At 38.1% G+C, this 22,798-nt stretch overlaps 1 protein-coding gene across 3 annotated transcripts; it reads right to left on the bottom strand.

Annotated features, from left to right (window-relative positions):
- Positions 1-232: 232 nt before the first annotated feature.
- Positions 233-11,394, bottom strand: LOC137099948 (uncharacterized). Of its 3 annotated transcripts, XM_067477422.1 has the most exons (6): positions 11,238-11,394; positions 8,760-8,891; positions 7,962-8,133; positions 4,258-4,378; positions 4,055-4,174; positions 233-1,796 (listed from the first exon to the last, which is right to left on the bottom strand). In XM_067477422.1, exons 2-6 carry the CDS (start codon positions 8,811-8,813, stop codon positions 1,442-1,444), a joined length of 822 nt encoding a protein of 273 aa, XP_067333523.1. In that variant the 5' UTR covers positions 8,814-8,891; positions 11,238-11,394; the 3' UTR covers positions 233-1,441. The 3 variants fall into 3 exon arrangements, with proteins under 3 accessions (XP_067333523.1, XP_067333524.1, XP_067333522.1); XM_067477423.1 differs by lacking the exon at positions 11,238-11,394 and having other exon boundaries at positions 8,713-9,189; XM_067477421.1 differs by lacking the exon at positions 11,238-11,394 and having other exon boundaries at positions 8,760-9,188.
- Positions 11,395-22,798: the final 11,404 nt, after the last annotated feature.

Below are 22,798 nucleotides of genomic sequence, written 5' to 3'. Positions count from 1 at the left end.
TTTGGACATAACTGTTTCTCTATGTTTAAGCTAACCAGCTGCTGGTTGTAGCTTTATATTTAGCACAGACATGAGAGTGGGATCTGCAAAAACAAAGCAAACATTTAAAGTCTTTCTCCCAACAGTGTGTGCCCAAATTATCAACCATTGTACAGTTACTGAAGTGTTTAGCCTTTTAGCTTGCATCAAAAAGATCAGTACAATTATTTTAATGTGTTCAAAACTCTAGAAAAAATATCTGCTGAGGCTGTCATCTGACGTCTGTGTCCATCCCAAATGTAAACAGTGTTACAATTCAAGTATGCAGGAACACCAAAAGTATTTAATTTTTGTAATATTTATATTGTGCAGTATTTTTGAAACTATTGAATAAAATTCTTCAGACTTTGAACACGTTGGACTTTTGTTCATTTGTCTCTGGTTGGTTCGTCCTAATGTATAAATCTCTTATTTTGCAGTAAATTAAAACTGCAGCTGGGATCTAAAAGCTTGTCTGGGTGGAGCAGCAGGGAAGCTGCTGGGTGTGTTGGATGCATGGCACGCTTTACCGGCCACCGCCAGTCACTGTTTATAGCTGCTCTGTGGTTTTCACCAGCCAAGCACTCTCTTAAGTGCAGGACACCTCAGCATTCTGTGGCCCCATGAGGCCCCAATTAAAATTAAAGCTTCATGTTGGTATAAAAATGTGAACATGTTGCACACTGACTCAAATTAACCTCTTCTCAGGGCACATCTGGTCCAGTATTAAAGTGTGCTGAGTGTAACGCTACCTGCAGCTTTTCCCACAGAAATCTCATTTGAAGGCCACACTGTCCTGCAATAGTTCGTTTTCATACAGGCGTGTTACTTAAACAAATAATTGTTTTGGAACATAAAAGTATTGTAAAATCTTCACCAGAAGTAGTTAATAAAGTAGTTAATAAATATTTTATTCAGAATAATGGGGAAACATCTTGAACTATCCATTAGGTGGAACAATGCCACTATTCTTTACCAACCTAACATGCATGTCTTTGGACTGTGGGAGGAAAGTGGACCTGTAGAAACCTACACAAGCACAGGGACAACATAAAGACTCCACACAGAGAGGCCGCAGATGGCTGGGACTCAAACCAGGGCCCTTTTAACTACGGGCCAGCAGGACTAACCACTTCACCACTTTGCTGTCCTTTGTTTCAGTGATCTCTTGCAACTGAATAATTATTATTCTAAATATTTGGTGTGTATTTTTAATTGTAACACCAGAAATTTAAATCAATAAGGTCCGATGAGTGTACTGTATTTCTGAAAGGTGTAGTTCTCCAACAAATATGGTGGAGTAAACATACAATATTTCCCTACGAAATATAGTTGAGTCAAAGTGGGAATTAGGAGATGAAGTAAATGTACTTAAATATACTTTAATGTACTTTACACCCCTGGTCATACTTTTTAGTTTTTTTCAATGGTATCTGCTTCTCCTGGCAGCTGAGCTGAAGTAGTGATCACAGTTGAGCAGTGGACAGTCTGTAAACAGCAGTCTGTAGTCGTAGTACACAGTGTAGTGTGCAGGACTTTCCTCTGTCCCTCCCTCAAAACCACACTCTTCCAGGGAGTTCTCCGGGGGAAGGCAGTCCTCCTCTGTGTACTGTCTGTTCCGAAAAACCTCCAGTCTAGAAGTCTGGATACCAACACGGTCCTGGATGATCCTGATAAGAGTGTAAACTTTCCTCCTACTGGACAAAACCACCTCAAAGTTCCCTGGATGGGCTCCGAACGTGTCAAAAGGAATCAGTCTGACCCTCAGGCAGATGAACCTGCGTGTTGTTGGTTAAAATCAGATTTCATGTCACACAGAATCAGTTTCAGGGTGATTTTAGGTTTGGGGTTTAAATTTGTGCTTTGAGGCCAATGTGTTTTAGAAACCCTGACAAATTTTTCATGTTTGCAACACAAAACAGCAGGTAAAATTTAATTAATGTTGCCTGAACACAGTATTTACCAAATCAAATAAACACATAATTTTCAGAAATTACATGGAGATTGAGGGACATTTGACTTCCAGTGACCTCAGTGTTGACATCGGTGAGTGGTACCTTATGGGTTGAATGTAACTATGTGTCACTAGGGTCTTATGTCTGCTATGATCCTTTGAGCTTGGTAAGATAATACAAGCTGTACCGGAAGCATATGTGACTGCTACTGTAGAAAAATAAACAAACACATACACAATTATGGCACGTGGGTCAAAAAAGGCAACCACACCTGTCTAAAGGTCATATTGAGGTCTTATTTGTTTTCAAAGCTGCAGAGTTTAAACATGTCCTCGGGGTGTACTTTAACTGAATGCAGTGGAGTTACAGGAGTGTGATTTACTGTTGGTGACTGAGGGTTAGAAATAACTCTGACTGCTGGAGGTTTAGTCTGGATGTCACACCAGTCTGAGGTTTGTTCTAGTGCAGCCACTGTTGAAGATGTTTGGGGACACTCATGTTATGTAACATTTAGTCTAAGTATAAGTTTAGGGCTGAATTGAGCTGTGGTAAAACAAGTTTTTTTTTTTTTACTGCTGCCACCATGAAAATTTGGTTAAATCCATATCTCATCATAACGACAAAACCTTCTCGATTTAACAAGAAAAGTATCTCCTTATAACGATGGAATTGTTTTAAAGTTTTCCAGTTTTATGAGAAAGTTTTCTCGTTCTAACGAGAAGAGTCTTTGAAGTACTGTATGTAGTGGACCTTTCCTCAGAGCGGCTGCTATTGTTGCTGACATGGATTAATTTAAACAATCGTATGGACTAATTAACTGTATCCAGGGTCACATCAATTCTTGTCACTTTGATTCTTTGTCCGATACAGATGCAGAATGGTCAGCATCCTTCAGAGTGTGCTCATGCTAATAACAACACCATCTATGTTGCTTAGTGAAAGCAGAATTTCATTATGTGTTTGGGCTTAATACAAAGTAAGACCTAAGCAGTCTATTCAAACGTTCATGTGCAATCATGTCACCAACAGCAGCAGCAGCTCTGAGGACCTGTCCACTACATATAAGGTATTTCAAAGAATCTTCTTCACCCAAAGAATTTCATTTATTTCCGCTTGATCTGTGTGGTTTGCAGTGCTCTCATTTATTGTAAGATCCTAATGACAGCTACCTTTAAGGGCAGTGCAGAGCATAATGGAGCAGAGCAGATCATAGCAGAGCAAAGAGACGAAGGGCTGGGACTGATTTCAAGTCTTGTGCTAGTACTTAAGTTACATATTGTAGTCATTCACCAGGTTTCTATTCAAATGCAATTTTTATTTTAATTGATTAAAAGCTGGCAAAATAAATTAGAATAAAGCTGTTATGTGGCTATTGAGACTAACTTTATTTGAGAAGTCTGTTTCCACTGAACTTTGCCATATTTTGCTTTTGATTTTGCCCCGTATGAATTTCTATAGTGTTTATTCTAAATGTATTACATATTTTTGAAAATGCCCAAAAAACAGCTTTAGTGTTAAAGTAAATCTAAACTAGATAAACAAAACAGTAGCATCTACTGTACAAGCGTCTTTTACAAACGCCTCAAATACAAGAAATAGGATGGGATTTTAATGACAGAAATTATAGATTTTTTATGCCAGTTAATAACCAGAGCCTTATCATTATGAGCCTGCTGAGCATCAAACAGACAAGGCATTGACATAGATGAGGAAAACAAAAACAGCCATCAGCAAAAACCTGAGTTGTGGAGTGAAGAAAACCAGGGTAGAGCTATCTGGGGTTTTTGGTGGCTGGCGTTAGCTGATCGTAGCTGGCACTGCACATTCCACATGTCCACAGATTGGTTTGACCTTAACCTTTATGTTTTTAAAAGTTTATGATTTAGGAAACTAACTACAATTCTCAAATTAGTGTAGTGGAGATTAATATACAAATGTTTCTACTGAAATGTACCCTAAAATTTAAATGTGAGTACAAGTTTCTGAAAATTGTACTACAGTACAGTACGTGATCTGATTGGGTTCTGAGCAGATCCCTGTGTCTTTTTCCCCCCTATGGTAATATACTGTACACTGGATACCTGTCTTTTTTAGTGTTCAACAGCTGATCCTGGGCATATCTTTCCACATCGCCTTTCTCCGCTGCTTGTTGTCTTTGTGTGATGTCCTCCTTTGACATCTGAGTGCCCCTGTCACTCGATCTTTAGTGAGGAAAAATAGAGAAAACCGACAAAGTTCATAAAAGCAGAAACAAACAAGATGCCCTCACAAAGTCCTGTCTTACCTCAGTCTCTGTACTTGTCTGTTCAAGTCTCGATAGCTTATCATGCTGTTGGCGTTCTTCAGCAGCTGAGTCAGTGTGTGGAGCTGAGCCTGCTGACAAGGGACATCCAAGTTCATCAGACCTGAAGCCACAGACACACAGGTCAAAGATAATGGAGATTTAGACCATGTGGAAGAGAAAACAGTGACCTCATACATCAATCACAGATTTGTCTCTGTCATTAATAGTGTGTATCAGCTGTATCATCCCATTACAAAATAGCCCAAATTACTTTTAGAAGCAAAAGCCATAAAAATATGTCACATAAATAAACCAAATGTCCATATGACACATGGACATATGCTGTCAACTTAGAGGATTAAGCACCAGCTAATAACACTGCATGTTGTTTTTTCCCTTAGCCAGCTCCATGATTACCAAAGTACTTTTTGAGTGTTTTAAAGATATAAATTGGTCTTTTATTGTGAAAAACTCTCAGTTCAACATGTGGAACATTAACTTGTGGCTTTCTCACAGTTATGCAGTGAAATCTTCCACATTTTGTCGCAATACAAGGGCAAATGTGAATATATTTTATTGGAATTTTATGTGCATATTGTTGAAGTGAAAGGAAAATGATAAATAGTTTTCAAAACGTTTTACAAATAAATATCTGGAAAGTGTGGCGTGCATTTGTATTCAGCCCAGTTGAGTCAATACTTTGTAGAGTACAGCAATTACAGCTGCAGGTCTTTTGGCGTATGTCTCTACCAGCTTTGCACATCTAGAGAGTGAAATCGTTGCCCCTTTTTCTTTGCAAAATAGCTCAAGCTCAGTCAAATTGGATGGACAGTGTCTGTAAACAGCACTTTTGAAGTCTCGCTACGGATCTTCATTTGGATTTAGGTCTGGACCGTTGTAACACAGGAATATGCTTTGATTTAAACCTTGACCATCTCTCCAATCCTCTCACGCCGCAATTGTCACCACTGTATGTCATTAACTATGTGTGTTCTCTCCCGTAGTTGTCTTTGTCCTCCTCTGTCCCCTCTCTCTGTCCCTTTCTGCAGGTGTCCCCCGGCTTTGAAGCTGTGTGTCTACAAGCGTGCAGCTACTGGTCTTACCAATCTGCCCGATGTTTTGTTGTTGCTTTTTGTTGCTCTGTTCTTTTCTCTCTCCCCTTTCCACTCACCCCAACCGGTCGAGGCAGATGGCCGTCCACCCTGAGCCTGGTTCTGCTGGAGGTTTCTTCCGTTAAAAGGGAGTTTTTCCTCTCCACTGTTGCCTAGGGCTTGCTCCAGGGGGAATTGTTGGGTTCTCTTTATATATCTTTATAATCTTGACTTTATTCTGTAAAGTGCCCTGAGATGACTTTGTTGTGAATTGGCGCTATATAAATAATAAAGTTGAATAAACCATTCCACTGTAGCTCTGCCTGTGTGTTTAGGCTCGTTATCCTGCTGGAAGGTGAACCTCCTCCCCAGTCTCAAGTCATTTGCAAACAGGTTTTCTTCCAAGATCGCCCTGTAATTGGCTCCATCCATCTTCCAATTAATTCTGACCAGCTTCCCTTGTCCCTGCTGAAGAAAAGCCTCCCCACAACATGATGCTGCCACCACCATGTTTCACGGTGGGGATGGTGTATTCAGCCAGACATAATATTTTGCAGTTAGGCCAAAAGCATTTAGTGCATTTAGTGACAAAAAAGTTCAATTTTGCACTCACCTGACCAGAGCCCCTTTTCCACATGTTTACCGTGTTCCCCACATGGCTTGAAAACTGGACTTCTTGTGGCTTCAACAATGTTTTTTTTATCTTGCTACTCTTCCAAATTTGTAGAGGGCATGACTAATAGTTGTCCTGTGAACAGATTCTCCCACCTGGGCTGTGGATCTCTGAAGCTCTTCCAGAGTTACTTTGGGCCTCTTGGATTCTTCTCCGATTAATGCTCTCCTTGCCCAGCCTGTCAGTTTGGGTGGACGGACGTGTCTTAGTAGGTTTGCAGCTGTGCCACACTCTTTCCATTTTTGGATGATGGACTGTACAGTGCTCCATGAGATGTTCAAAGCTTACATTTTTTATATCCTAACCCTGCTTTAAACTTCTCCACAACTTTATCCCTGACCTGTCTGGTGTGTTCCTTGGACTTTGTGATGTTTGTTCACTAATGTTCTCTAACAAACCTCTGAGGGCTTCACAGAAAAGCTGTATTTATAATGAGATTAAAATACCACACAGGTGGAATTTATTAATTAGGTGACTTCTGAAGGCAATTAGTTCCACTGGATTTTAGTTAGCGGTATCAGAGTAAAGGGGCCTGAATTCAAATGCACACTGGAAAACATTTTGAATACCATGTAATATTTTCCTTTCACTTCACAATCATGTTCAAATTTGTGTTGGTCCATCACGTTAAAGCCCAATGAAATAAATTTACATTTTGTGGTTGTAAAGTGACAAAATGTAAAAAAGTTCAAGGGGGTATGGATACTTTTGCAAGGCACTGTAAATAAGGTTATGGACAGTGGTCATGGGCTGTGTTAGTGATATTCTGATTGCAGCAAGATTAATTCAGAGGTGTACAGAAACATTTTGTCGGTTAATCTACAGAGAAATGCAGCTAAACTAATCAGAAAGAGCTAAACAAACCGCCAGCTCAGCAGAGCACTTCATTAAAAGAAAAATGAAAGGAGTCTAAAGCAACAATTTGACGATTTCAGAGACTGATCTGGGACATCTGATATTAAAGGTTTTGTATTCTATACTGTTTTATGTACTGTATCTAGTGTAAAACCATCAAATAAAATTTAGAATTCTGGACTTTTCACTGGTTCATTTATCTATAATATAAACAAATGAAATTTCTGATCAAAATTGTCTGTGGTTAAGAACAAAACCTTCATTATATCACTGAGGACAAAGCTAAAAGCTACTACACAATGCACATTACTGTAAGTACATATCCCATAATATGGGTTTCACTGTAAGCATGAGAGCTTTCAGATTAGTTGGAAAACGGGTTTTATTTTACTGTTATCGCTTTTCTTTATCTTTGATCACTGTATATGTTGGGTTTGGAGTGTAATTTCAAATACTGCATTTACACTATGTGATCTTGTAATTTTGTCTTACTCTTATTCTCATTAGTATCAGTGGGAGGAGTTTTGTAGCACACGCTGTCAGTGTCCTTTTGAACAGTGGTGATTTCCTGTGAATCACAGTCTGAACCTCAGGGCTACAGCGTTATACTGCAGGTATGAGCTAGAAGCTGCTCCTTGGAGCCTCTCAAACATCCTTCAGCACAAAAGTTCAGATTCCTCAGTGTGTGTGAAGCTTGACAGACAAAAGGAACATTGTCCTGGTTGAGTTTCCCAGAGCCAACTGCTCTTATCTTGGAAGGGGGGAGGTAGAGAGGAAATGAGCCACTGCTGGTATGATCAAAAGTCTGTTTCACAGTACCCTCCATAAATACTTCAATACTTTAAACCACATTGTGGCTTTTAGGTAATACTGACTCACATTATCTCTTCCTATACTCCTTTCCCTTCAGGATCATCTTTAACTGACGAGAAGTTTTCATTCAGTGCTCTGACAGATCTGTGTGTATAATCCTAGAAAATACCATAATTGTTTGTAATTGTAAAACTAGCAAGAAGAAGGGCTACAGGGGCATTTCCCACATTTTGTTCAGACTGGGGATGATGGTGAAAGAGGACATGGATTACCCAGTTCGAAATCCTTCAGGCTGACTGTCCCATTTCTGTCTGTGTCACCGAGGTCGAACAGCTGATCAAGTTGTTGCTGGTGAGCCGAAAACCATTTGATCATCTCATCCAGGAAACTCTCAAACTCTGGACCTTTGGACCTGGAGGCTTTTTGGGTTTTGTCTGTGGAAACCTTGAAACGTGTTGCAAACAAACAACACGTGATAATGGCAAAGGTATATATGCAATAACTTGTCTGTTACATTTGGGTGACATTGTGTTAAGTGATAATGCTAACGTTTTGCAGATATTGCATAAAGTTTACCATGTTCACCATCTCAGATTAGCATTTAGCACTGAACAATGTTACAGGACAAGTTGAAATTTAATGTTAATCCCAGGGCCAAAACTTCATGACAAATGTCACGACAATCTATTTAACAGTCTAAAATGTCACCCTGCTGCTGACACAATGTGAAAAATCAGGGACTTCCTAAAGACGGACCATTACCTTTTACTAAAATATGATCTGTTTATTAACTTTTTTTAGACATGCAGTACATAATGTTATCTCAAAATCACAGGCAACTTTTTACGTTGCAACACAACAGTATGCACATTACATTTGGCATCTAACAACACTAGACTGTACAGGAAGACTTGTATAATTTATGGTCCCATAGCTGGCTGGTTTATTATTCTCCGTATGATTTCATTGTTGCCGCAATTTACCTCCATTTACTGCAGCAAAATACGTTTGGGTATTACTCACATGTTCTGTTTCTTTGTTTTTTATTCTTCCCACTTTGGATACTGTACCTTCTTTGGCTTTTTTGGGGAAGGTTTTCGAGGCCGTTGCTTTTTCTTTTTCATTTTGGCCGACAGGTGTCTCGTTGAGGAAGGCAGCAGCTCAGTGTTTCCAGGAGATAATAGGTTGGTGGCAGTTACCCACTGTGTAAGAACAGATAAATACTGTTGTTCAGAATGACCATGATGCTTTTGTGATGGCTCATCCTTCCTGCTCATCTAAGACAATAAAGGCAGGAAGCTGAACCATGGTGACCAGTTAAAAATGAGGGTGAGTGGGTCTCTGGCTTCCTCAGTCTCATTCCTAGTCCATGTCCCAGTACAATATTCCCAGTAAGAGGACTGGAAGCTGGGGAGGGGCCTGATATCAAGCCCCTCCCTCAGATACAGACAGGAAATCCTGTCTGGAGACGAAACTGACCTGGATTAGAGCCAGTCAAAGATTGATTTACTGGCAGTGCTGAGGGATGTATTCATATCCTTAAGCGAAATAATAATACTGCAGTGCTTCCGTGAGAAGTATTGTAAATATTCTGTTGGCCTATAAAATTAACAATAAAACAAAAACCTGTTTTTCACAGATCATTGTTCATATATTAGATGTAAAATGTTAGTTAACAAATTGGCTCATAACACAACCTGCAGGTTCAATGTAATACAGATGATTTATTGGCCCATGAATGTGGTGCATGGAAATTAAAAAGTCTGCCAAAGAAGAATAAAGATGTACTGTAGGTTCTATGGTGGTAGATTTTGTACTCATACATTTGTAGTTCTGCTGTCCTAATACACCTATACACGTTGTTTTTGTTCCGAGTCTTTGCAACATGCTGAGTTTCCCAACAAGGAGCAAACTGAAACTTCAGAAACACTGAATGAGCCTTTGTATTTTTTATGTTTCTGACAGAAAACACAACCTGCTTCCTTTGAGAAAAAACATGATACATGATGCAAGACTTTCATCTTTGTTCTTACAAAATTCCTCCAGCCTCATGCATATTTATACGTCTGTTACAACCAGATCACTTCAAAGAGAATTTCAGGTCGTCCACTTTATGTGGAGAACCACAGGTAAACTGCTGTTTTTTGGAGTATGATGTGTTTAAATGTCTCGGCTTGAACGACTGACAATTGAACACTCAAACACAACCAATTGAAAATGATATTAAGCAGTAACTGAGGCTTGTTGCCATGTTTCACATATCGCTGTGTTGTTAGCAATTCCGACAAAGAGACAGGATATGAATGTTCATTGTCAAATCTAATCAGTTTGATGATCCACAGCAAAAATAAGAGAAATGAAAGAAACATGTATCAGAACTTTATTGTTTCTCCTTTTTTCTCTCATTATAATCTCATGACTCCTTATTTATCTCAACAACTTGGTACAAAACTGAAGCCAAAACCTGGACTAGCTACGATATTAAAAGGCTATAGGACAGTACAATTCAGTATTAACAATATAATGGTTTAACATGTATTTGTTAATACTGAGGTGACCTACACATGTTATCTGCTGAGTGTAATCCCTGCTAATGTTGACAGTAGCTTTGACAGAAAGGTCACCTCTGCTGCATGACCCCCTGCTGAGCTCATTTGAGCGTTTCCAAATCCCCCGTCTCTGAATGAGCTGGTGTGTCATTATGTGTTTGGGTATGTCTCCCTCTGGTGGCATGAAAAGAGAATTAAAACAGATGCTCAGCAATTAAACATGTTTAAAGGAACAATTCCTGCACTAGAGGAACAAAATCGCTTTCTTGTAACTTTCAACTTAAAAAAAAAAATAAATCATTTTTCTATTTTGCTCATATTTCCCTTCTACATATTTAATCATCAAAAAGTACTTGAAGTATCCGAATAAGTAGAAGGAAATTTTTTCACAATAAAAACTTCAGAAAATTGGGAGTAATGTTGTCATAATTACCCAGAAGCCTTGGAGATAAAATATTTAACAGTATTAGAAGGAAAAGGGAGCACAGGGTCAGCACATACTCAGCTTTAAGAGGCTGGATTTACAAATTGTTGGCTTAATAAACAACAGTCCACCAATTGTCCCTCAATTCTTACTGGATATGCTTTCTAATGTCCATTTCTGCTCTTGTAGAACACAATAAAGAGTTTTTACGAAAGTAAAACTGAAACTCAGCACCTGAATGAATGAGATGTGTGTGCATCCTGCAAATTGATCATTTAAATATCCAACATATTATAGCTTCAGTGTAGTGAAAATATGTTTCGACTGAAACGTTAAGTCAAAGCTTAAAGCTGCATCAAGAAAAACTATACAACTATAACCACTATATACAGTAAACCAGTGTCCACAACCCCTGGTTTCAGCCCATATACATGTACATACTAAAGTCCAGTGATTGAGTAAACGTTCCTTTGCGGTTAGCTCACTAATTCTCTTCAGTGACACACTGGTTAATAAAAATGAACTAAAAGGCTCTGGTCACGCAGACCTGTGAGTAACAGAAACATTAGTCTTACCCAGTGTGACGAACAGAGAAGTGAAGCACGTCATCATTATTCACTCGGATTGGTCCTCAGCTCATTGTTGAACTGTTCTTTTACTTTTTAAATCTTTAAGAAGTTTCCTGTTTTCTTTGCTTCCTTGGTCCAGTGTTGAGTCACCCTGTTGACTGGTTGCTGTGGTGATGGGTGCTTCAGTGATTTACCCAAAGAAAAGAAGAAGTGAGTCGGCCTGGTTCACAAACAGAAGACTGTTCCTGGTGATCATCAACAAAACTAAACCAAGGCTGCCACAGTTCAGGACCAGGAACCAGTTGCATCAGTTTATGAATGTAATTGTTGATTAGGAAGAAAGTGTAGTAGACTTACACATTGAATCAAAGTTTATATATATATATATATTATTTGTGGAACATCAAATTAATTTAAAATAAAAAAATATGGAATTTCCTTTGTACCTGAAAACTACAGCTAAGCACACAACCAATACACAGCAAAACCTTCAGCTAAATTAATATGTACATATTACCAAGCAGATTTGTAAAGTCTGGCAGTGAATAAAACATATTCATAAAAGAACATAAACCACATATCAGAAGTTGAAACTGAGACATTTTACCATTGCAATTTGAATTGGATGGCAGCAACAAGGTCAACAAAAGGTTGAAAAATTATTTGCTGCAAATAAAAAAAAGATATTGGAAGAGCATTCGACAACTAATTAGGTTAATTAAAAAGCCTGCATCTTTGATGGTATGGGGGGGAGGCATTAGACAAGAAAGGGACAATATTCCTTCCTGAGACTCCAGCAACTGATCTCCTCACTTCCTGGATGTTTACAGACAGATGTTAAAAGAAGAGGAGATGCTACACAATGGTTAACATTGCCCTGTTCCAACTTTTTTGAGATGTGTTGCTGCCATCAGCTTCAAAATAAGCTCATATGTTCCATCAAATGGCCAGATTTCTCAGTTTTAACATCTGATATGTTGTTTAGGTTCTACTGTGAATAAAATGCAGATTGATGAGATTTGCAAATCATTGCAGTCTGTTTTATTTACGTTTACACATCCTCCCAACTTTTTTGGAATTGGAGTTGTAACTTCTGACTGAACTGTTTTACTGTTTTTTTTATAAAATAGTCTAAATTAGCTGCAACAGGAAAACGCTGCTGATTAATGTGACAACATCATTATTATTATCATTTGTCATAATGTGTCAGAAACAGGGAAAAATTGTCGAATAATATTATTGCTGTTACTGTTTGAATATATAACTTTACTTACAACAAGATGTGTTTACATTTTTTATCAATACTCAATTTATTTTACTTAAACGTATTATTAAACCTCTATCCTGAATATAGAAATATTGTGTTTGTGACTTTGGTAAAGATCAGATCACATTTAATGACCAACTTATCCAAAAACCAGGAAATTGTAAATAGTTCTATTATTTTTCTTGTGACTGTGTACTGTATATAACCAAGTTTAGACAAATATACTGAACATTATTAAAATGCAACACTGTGCAAGCACTGAATCATGTTTTCTGGAATGCTTCCCAACAAACGTATCAAGGTTTTGGTTTCTTCTAGAAACATTTTTCCTCTGTGTTGATCTGATCTCTGTCAGGATGTGACAAAAAATAAGGTGACAGACTCGTCACATATGAAAAGATACAGAGTAATATCAGAGATAAACAAGATACAAATTCCTATTCTTCTTTAATCATGGAGCACAGAAAAGTAATAGATAGATAAGATGAGATATCATGGACCACACATACACAGATGAAATAGTCACAAATCTGACTCTGATATGTTTTTTTCCCCTGTGTTTTATAAGGAGAAACAAGATATGTTCTCATTTGAGAATTTGAATTGTTAATTTTGAGCAAGATGTTTTAGATAATTTTTTTTTCTTGTTCTCTTCAATCTAATGAAGCTGTTATTCATTAGCCTAGTTTTATTTTTACATAACTGCTATAAATACATCTTTATTTGTAATATATGCTGAAATTGTTCTTTGCATATTTTTACATAAGTCATTTCCCCATAGTTTCCTGCTCAAGCCCTTTTCTCTGGGATTAATTACAATTTCATGCTGCAGTGACACAATTTTCTCCTCTCTTTGGTGGATTACTCAAGTTTGCAAGTTCTTTACATGACGATGAAATTAAGTGAAGACCAATATCCTCCTGGATTGTTGTAAAACTTAATCTAAATATAAATTACAGGAAGTGTTTTATTAACTAGAACATGCATAAATACTGTAGGAGAGATCCCATATGTTAATTCCTCAATGTCCCTTCACTTCTTTAGTTCTGAGGCTTTTTTTTTAATTGACCTATGTTGTTCAAGTTTTCCTTCACATTTTCTACTGCTGCTTCAGTCCTGTGTGGCTGGAGTGGAGCACAGGCTAATCAGGGCCTCCCAGTGCCAACTGGAGCCAAGAGTCCTTGTTACGGTCAGATGACAACACAACCAGCACTTTATGGCTTCTTCACCTACACTGTATATATTGTTTAAACCACAGTTAGATGCAGCTGAGTGAGAAAAATAATTGTTGTGGAGAAAGTGTTTTTCAGGATTAAAATACAATGGTGCTTGAAAGTCTGTAAACCCTGTAGAACCACTGTCTCTATTTCTGCATAAATGTGACCTAAACCGTGATCAGATAAAGAGAACAATCAAAGAAAAATGACACTTATCTGCTTTTTCAAAATTCTTCCACAGCATTTCTACAGGTTTAGGGTCAGGACTTTAAATCAGCCATTTAAAAAAATATTTTTTCTTTTTTCTTTGGTAGAAGTACTTACGTGTTTTGTGATTTTGTCTTCCTGTGTAATCCACCTTCTGTTGAGCTTCTAAAATACAGAGGATGCCCGCTGCTTTAATATATTCTGTGCTTGCTATTGAGAAAATCCACTGAAATTGATAAATAATAAATGAAAACGTAAAATTAAAAGGAAGTCAATAACACTGCCTGTCAGAGCATGTTTGGGCTCATTTGTCAATAAATTAAATTGATGTAAATTTACTCCCCGTGTTGTTTGGCCACTCAGGGAGCATCCGGTGTATTTCATGAGGGCGTTATGATTCTGCATAATTTACTCCCTGCAGCTGCAGAGCAGCAGGACTGAGACAAAAGACTAAATTATTCCTGACAGTGAGACTAATGACAGTATTTGTCTTGCCTTGTAAATCCAATATAACTGAATTTTACTTACAGTGATGGATTAGCTGTTTGTTTACTGAGCTAGAGCAGCTCCTGCAGTGTGTTGACCAGTCCACTGATCGACTTTATATTTATTTTCCTTCTGAACTCCACTGCAGAAAATGTCAAAGTTGGCCTTGGCAGTTGTGCACAGTGGGAGGTCGCTGTGTGGCAAGTTTCACCTTCAGACCCATGAATCCTCTACACACTGCATAACAAGGCTTCCTCTGAACAGCACATTTTGTCCAACCTGATTGTTATTTGCCACCAGGATATGTGGCCATAACTAAACAGTGCAAATGTGTGGATGACTGTAAATAGACTGCAATAATTTATTAGCCAGATTGTAACAAGAGTCAGACATTTTTGCTCAAGGCCCTTCTAGGTTTGTCAAATATCACAAGTTGACTAACTTTTGAAAAACAAGATTTTTTTTTTATACTCTAATACTACTGCTAACTAGCTCTACGCTAAAATACAAGAACTCTTATTTCCATGTCTTAAGTTTTGAGGATGAGTTTGAGACTGTTAGCTTTAGCCTCAGTTTGTAATATCAGCCAGTAATTATTATTTAAGACCCCTTCGGAGTTGTTAATATGAATCAGCTAGAAACATTCAAAAGTCATCCAGAGGCCCATTTTCAACCACATGGAGCCATTTTTTCACCTAGCAACAACTGATCAAATATGCTCTCATTTGAGAGGGTCAAATTAATTATCATTGTTTAGAAATGAAGATTCTACTTTGCAGACTCATTGCTTTGAAATTAACTAAGATCTGATGGTAAATCTTTCAACGTTATCAGTGAAAGGGCCATGATACACTACTCTTATTAGATATTTTCTCAAATTAACTGTCTGAGGTGAGCAAAAAAACAAAAAATCATTAACTGAAATTAAACTCCAGTCATAGCTCAGTATTTATTTACAAGTGAAATTTGATGTAGTCCACTGGCCACCCCACTTCTCCTCCCAGTTGAAACTACAGCATTCTTTAAAAAGTAAATAAAACAAATGTTAACATTTTTAACATGTATTCAATACTACAACTCTGGACTACTGTGCAGTAGAAGAATGTATTACTTCTCTTACTTCATTACTTCATTACGAACAAAAATAACCATCATCCTTACCTGAACTCAGCTTTGCAGGGGAGTTGTACATCACTTCTGGTCTGCTACCACAAACTTCAAAGCTTTTTTTAATCTGAGTTTAGAAATTTTTCACACCAGGGCTCAGAGTTCAGCTCCTTTTCATAAACTTATTCATGTATTTTTTTGACATATTGACATCATTTTAGCCAGGGACAGTTGCCAAGCAACCAGGATAACATCGGAAAGTTACTCATCTGAATAATTTGTCCAATTCACAGTAGAGAGATTGAGGATAACCTTAAAACTTACAGTATTACAGTAATACCATGCATTAAGGCAAAGGTATTTTGACTTTTATGAATACATTTTTAAGAATATCCATTGGTGTTATTTCCAATTATGCAAACATGTTAGTAAAGGTTTTTAAAGGTGCCATGTGACACGTTCTGTCACACGTTCTGACTGCTCACACTGTATATTTTTGCAGTTCAACAAACTGGCTGAGTGCACTTCTTTCTTTAAAAAGGTTTAAGTGCTACTGTGTGCATTCGTGTGTTCTTCTTTCTTGCTTGTGACACATTGCCATGCATGCAGACTTTGCACTGCTATATACCAACATTTTTTGCATAATACAACCAAAAATAGGAAACGATTTTGCAGAGGTGGACTAAACAAAATGAATTTACTCAAGAGGAAGTATTGTTACTATGTCGAAAAAGTAAAACTACTTGCGTAAAATTTAAAGTAAAAGTAAAAAAAAAACCTTTTCAAAATGTAATATGAGTAAAAATGTTATTCTTTTCTTTAGAGGGCCTGTCATCTTTTCTTAGCAGCTCCTTCCAGATTTTTTGTTTGTTTTGAAGTTTCCACTTGTTGAATTCATTATTTCTTCTTGTTTGACTTCAGCCTTAACCAAACAAAACTAAGATTTAGACATGTGTAGGTCTGCAGTTAGTTTGTGTGCCCATTTTTTACTCCGAATAATTAATCCAGCTAAGCATTATCTCTACTGCTTATAGAGCTGCTGAAGCTGATCCCACATTCCTTCTGGACAGATTGCCATGTCTCCGGACTCAGTTAACCCCTGGAGATACCCTATACAAGCTCACTCACAGTATAGTACTGGATGTTAAGTCATTTTCTACCACATATTCTTTTCTTCCTTTATCAGTAATAGAGATGATTTTGATTGTAGCAAAGCTACATACAAAATCTAAAAACTCACATAGACACAAGTAAATTTACAGTTTTTAAAACAATACTCCAAAAGAACACGTTATTTGCCTGCGTTGCATATCTTCCTCTTTGCCTCTTTCTGTCTTTGTGTATCTGCAGTCTGTGCTGATAATCAGACAGTGTTAATATTCTGAGCAGTGAGATGCCTGGTCAGGAGGAGCTGGCATCACTGCTGTGAACATCCTGAATATCATGCTTTGCACGTGTGGCCAAGCCTCTGAGATTCTGAGTCTTTAAGAGGAAAATTAACATGTTCATGCACACACATTCATTAATTCCACACTGTGCATCACAACGACAGCATATTGGACACTGAATTATACTCTACTGAGACATGAGGAGCACAGCAGTTTTTAGCCACATGCATCAGAGTTTTGCTGCACAGATTAGTAAGCAATCAGTGATCAATGAGCAAACAGCAAAACATTATGTATAAAACACGTTGGAAATATAATATTTCTAGTAGTTTCAGGCATTAATGTATTGTATTGTGCTGTATTGCTTCACATAGATTCGCTGTTTTTTCTCTCCAGTGAAGAACATTATGGTTTATCTGCCAAGTAGGTTTCTAATTCACTTTGCCTCAACCAACATAAAATCTTTTCTGCAATGTTTAAATCCCCTTTTTCTGGCATCGCCATCTTATTGCAAATGCATATAAAAAAAACAGGTGGATGGAAAAACACTAATGGTGCACACTTCTGACAAATCATTTACTTCCCTCTACAGCTGTAAGCTTATTGTGTGATTCTACTTAATTTACTGTTTATAGCCAGGGGAAGTGGTGTAATCTGCTCTTGTCTACTGTCATTGCGATTTAGGCTGCAGCCAAGAGAAGAATCATTTAAACTGTCTAGAAATTGTAACATGAGAACAAGCTACAAAATTTATGTTATTGAACTTCAAGATGGGTTTTTTTTTGGTTGAAGACAAGCAGACAAGTGTCTTGGTGGACCGCTATAAATATTCATTCTATAGTGCTGTTGTCAAGGGAAGAAAAAACAGAACCAAGCAAGTGAGAGCGATGTCAGGGAGCAATTTATTTTCCCTCTGTGCACGTGTCCACACAATGTTGTGTCTGCTGCACGTGGAGCTCTCGTTTGATGGGAATGCTGTACTGTGGCCTGTGTGGGGGTGGCCTGCTCTCCGTGCTGCTTTAAAAGCACACATGCAACTTGGCAGATGTTCAACCGAGCACATTCAAACACCCTTCACCTGTTTTCATTTCTGTCCTCATATGCAGCATGGAGGCGACGGATGCAGGAGGATTTGAACAGTGTATGAATTACAATCAGACTGAGAGACCGAGGAAAGACCGTTTTGAAGTGTTCTTGCTCGTCTGGTTGCATAATCCCACCGATGTTCTACTGCAGGAGAGGACAAGCTGGTTTTAGAGCTGATAATAAATGTTTGACAGATAAAAGGCAGTCACGGGGATTTAATTAACTCTGCAAAATTGTAAAGAGATTCATTTCCTCTTTAGTCAATGACAAAAAAAATTTGCCCTGGCTTAACTTCAACCTAGTTTCTGTAAATTGAAGCTGATTTTGGCTCCCGTGAGAAATCGTGTTTATTGAGGGAATTTCTTCAGATTTTCAAATAGCCACCCATTGGACTCAAGGACAAACTGATTAGATTTTGGTGTAAAGGTCAAAGGTCAAGGCCACTGTGATCTCATGTCTGCCCCTTTCTCCGGAAGATTGTTTTATTTTCCTGTCACAAATATCCACATGGACACAGACAAGCAGGTAAACAGCAACTTGGTTTGTTGTTTCATGGCATATAGCTCATATTTCTGTTTCATTTATACAAAACTGATTTGTAGAACTCAGGTGTTATTACGTTTTTTGAAGAAACACACAAAGTCTAATGTGTAAAGTGGACACCATAAGAACACAACCTGAAGCCTACAACTTTTCTTCATCACAGTTCATTCACTAATAAAATCTGTTAATGGTTACATTTAATACGTTGGTACCATTTTGCCTTATGACAACTGGTTGGTTTCTGAATATCTTGGAAAACTGCCATCGGTTAGGGAAAACGTGAAATGTTTGCCCTGAGGCTCTTCAAGAGGTACATCCAGCCAATCACATGACCACATAAATGTCTGAAGTTGATGTTGGTTCATGGTGTTTTCCTTGATTTAACCTCTCAGCCTCACTGCTGCAGCATAGGGCTGCTGTGTTGGGACTAATATGCAAATGAAATATTTTAACCTGATTACATAACACTAGCAATTATTCACCTGATATTTTCCTGTGCTTCAGCTTGATGGCACTCACAGCAATCGTCATCAGGCTCAGACACTGACTCTAGTTATCTGGAGAAAAGCTATAAAGCAGACGGGGCAGTAACTGGCTCCCCTGAGTCTGACTCCTGGCGAGCTTAAAAACACTGGCTGTCAGCCCAGAGAGGATTCATGCCGCTGTGTGGCATTCTGGGAGATTGCCGCTGTAACCTTGATTGAAGGATTCCGAACTGTTGAGTGGATTTTTGTATATTTTTTTTCTGGTGGTAAACATAGCGGGTGTGTGTGAGGACAAATGTCAAGCACAAATCCTTCCTGCTTAACTAATACTGCTCTAATCCAGCGCTTTACGTTTGTTTCACCTGCTGACAGACCAAAATAAATGCGTACCTTTTAATATGTTTATAATAACATTTAGAATATAATGTAATATCTTTTTCATGCACATACCAGTTGAAGAATGGTGGAAAACAGAACATGAGTTCACTGACATTATCACATTTTTCTCAGTATATAACAGAAATCCCAGCAGTACGGTAATTAATCACAGGTCCAGGGACCCAAGGGCTCATGGGGCATGCAGTCAATTATGTTGCTATGATGATGAGCCAACTGCCAACTAATTATCTGCTCCTAGACCTCCTAAAAGAAAATGTTCTCCTCTGGCCCAGCACTACTGTAATCCAGCACCAGTTTGTTTCACTGTCAGCTGATAATGACTTTGATTCAGATCCACTTATTTCACTGTGAGAAGACAACAGATTGTGATCAACAACCTGCAAGTTGAAGCCAACATGCTGTCTGTGTGACCACAAGAGACAAAATCTGCATAAAGCTCACCTAGTGATGTCATTTTCACTTCACTGAAATGTTTAAGAAAATACCTACAACTGAGTTGTTAAACAGTTTGCAGAATAACTCCACACAGGCTACAGTGTAATTTCCCTCAAGGATTTAGTAGTCACATCCTCTGCTTGCCTGGGATGAGAGTTCCTTTAAAAATGGACGAAAGCTGACAACACCTTAAATCAGAGGATTCCTTTAATGTCCTCTCTTTGTCCCCACACATACACTTTCCTAATCACTAACGGCAAACACACACCTTTCCCAGGATACATACACAAATGCCAGAGCCACCTTTTCCTTCTCCTCCTCCTCTGGGATGTTTCCTCTCGGTCTGATTTAAAGTGTTGTCATCCAGTCCATTTTCAAAGGAGCTCTCATCCCGGGTGAGAGGAGACGTGGTTGGAAAACTGGTGATGAAGCCACTTGTCTGCCTGAAATACGAACATTAAAACTGTGAGGTGTCCTTTAATTTATGGGCCGTTAAAGGCCGTCTCTGACAGATACAGAAACAGAGATGTTCACGTTGGAAACTGAAGAATCAAGGGAGTAATTAATTCAGTGTCACCAGTGTAGGGAAACAAACAAACAAACGATGTCTTTCCCCTCCCTGCTGCTTCTTGTTTTCCTTCGCCCCAGCTCTCAGGTCTCTCTTCAGATGAAGTCCTTCGCCAGCAGAATAGCAATCTGCTGTGGTGACGCAGCCAATGACTCAGGACGCGATAGATTAAAATGATCCTCTGACTTCATGTGTCTGAAGGCGCAGGCCACAGCAGGTGAGGACACACAGAATAACCAAATCCCTGCAAATCGATGGTGCTGCTCTGCTTTTTATTCTGCTCGCATTTGTCTCAAAGCTTGTTGGTATTTGATGTGCACATGCATTAACCCTAAGACATACCTCAACCCCTTTTTAATCTTGTTCGTTTTCTTATGAGAGAATTTATGGCTTAAGCATTTAAAAATCGTTGTGCTACCTCAGTCTCATGTTCATGAATTATTTACAAACTTAAAACTCCTCTTTTCTTTTGGCTTTCAACTGCTGACTTCAGTGTATTTCTTTATCTTTTTCTTAGTAATTTAACTGAATCATTGAAAGGTCAGAGAAGACCTTTGTATGTTTGTGTGTGCGGATGCATTTTGCGAATTTTGAGAAAATCAGATAAAACAAAATGCTAATTATTTGCCCAGTGTCCACCCACTGCCAGTATCTGAAGTTGGTTTCTTGACATAAGTTAAACAGATCAGATACAAGTGGACATTTCATAAGCAGTAATTGTTGTACTGACCAAACACACAGCACAAGATCCTTGTATTTTTGCCCTGATTTAAGAAGTCCTAAAGCTTTTAGATTGATCATAGAAACACAAAACGTGCTTATGTGTGAATGTACATTCACATGGAATGACATAACTTTATTGGCATTTTATATAAATAATCTATTTGCACTGTTGTGCTCGACAGAGCAGTTCAAAGCTTGTACATGTACACTTTGTGAATATGTTTAATGGGTTTTAATAGTTTTTGTCACCTAAAAGCAAAAAATGCAGAAGAGTATTTAAAACAGTTTAAGTTAGATAAGCATCGACCGTTTGTGCAAATGTTGAGATAATACCCTTTAAATACTGACCCTTATTCGTGTTTTCAGTTAAACGGAAGCTTTAACCTTCTAGTTTTAGTGCGAACACGAGTTGTGACCAATTCAGGCAAAGTGTGAAATTTTACTGTTCATGCATGGCCTACACACACTGCAGCCTCACATCCTTCACCACAATATAATCCAGGATAATCCAAGTGATCAGTATGCATCCCAGGGGAGACATCAATCAATAGATCAAACCGCAGTGTTATAGATTAAAAGATGCCTTTTGAATTACTCTGACCCGAGCTTTCAACACCTGTTTTTCACCCCAGGAGACAATAAAAATCACCAGGCTTTTGCAGTTTTGCAGCTCTGAGTGAGCAGCACGTCTGATGTCAGTGACACCTTTTCATTCAGTCCCGCTGCTGCAAATAGATGTTCACAACAAACCATCGATTTCCGTGAGCAGCTGAGTCAGACAGTTACGTTTGGACCTGGTACATGCTGTGCTTTACTTTCTGCCTCTACTCATGCTGCATTCATCGATGTGGAAGTCGTGGGAAAACGGACTTTCATTTTACAATTTAATATAGAGCAACCGTGCAGGTCAATTTGTGTTTTAAAAATGTTAAACTTATGAAAAATACCGTGGTATTAGGTTGATATGTTTTCTAAACACAACCGGTAAAGGCTGATTTATGTTCACCTGTAAACAAGTTTCATTAAAAACAGTCTAATTTCAGCTGTAATTATTATGAATATAGTCAATTTAATCCAATTGAACTTTATTATATACTGTAAGACATATTCAAATTACTGATCAATGCAGGCCCTGGGTAGTAAAATATTAAAATAATCTCATGTACCTCAAACACATAAAGTTCTGTCTGAACGGGGTCTACTGCTAAGTACTTCCACATCTTTAGCAAACTTCTCAAAACATGCTTAACATTTGCAAAACAGTAAGTGCATTTCTTGAAACAAATAATCCAAATGGCACGACACAAAGGATGACCTGTAAAATTTGTTGTTTTACCATTGAGTTTATGGCAGTGAACATGTCATTTCTTTAGTTAGTTTAGTTATATACGCTTGCCAATAAAAGATTCATAAGATGCATTATATTAGAGGGCTGGTTGATTATTAGTTCACTCAATGCTTCACACATCACATAAGGAATTATAGAGGTCAAATTGAGAGCAGTAAATTAATTCAGGATGAATTTGCAAAAAAGGCTCATATAAATATATGAAAATATGCTTGACAGACTGTGACAACCGCTTCAACCATTTTGCAGGTATTGATGTTTGCAATGAACTAGTGCCTAGCAACAGAGAACCAGTATATGGCATAAGC

Source organism: Channa argus, chromosome 15 (assembly GCF_033026475.1).
Source record: "Channa argus isolate prfri chromosome 15, Channa argus male v1.0, whole genome shotgun sequence".
Lineage (NCBI taxonomy): Eukaryota > Metazoa > Chordata > Actinopteri > Anabantiformes > Channidae > Channa > Channa argus.
Note: the sequence above shows the minus strand (reverse complement) of the source record. Positions and strands in the feature narration are given on the sequence as shown.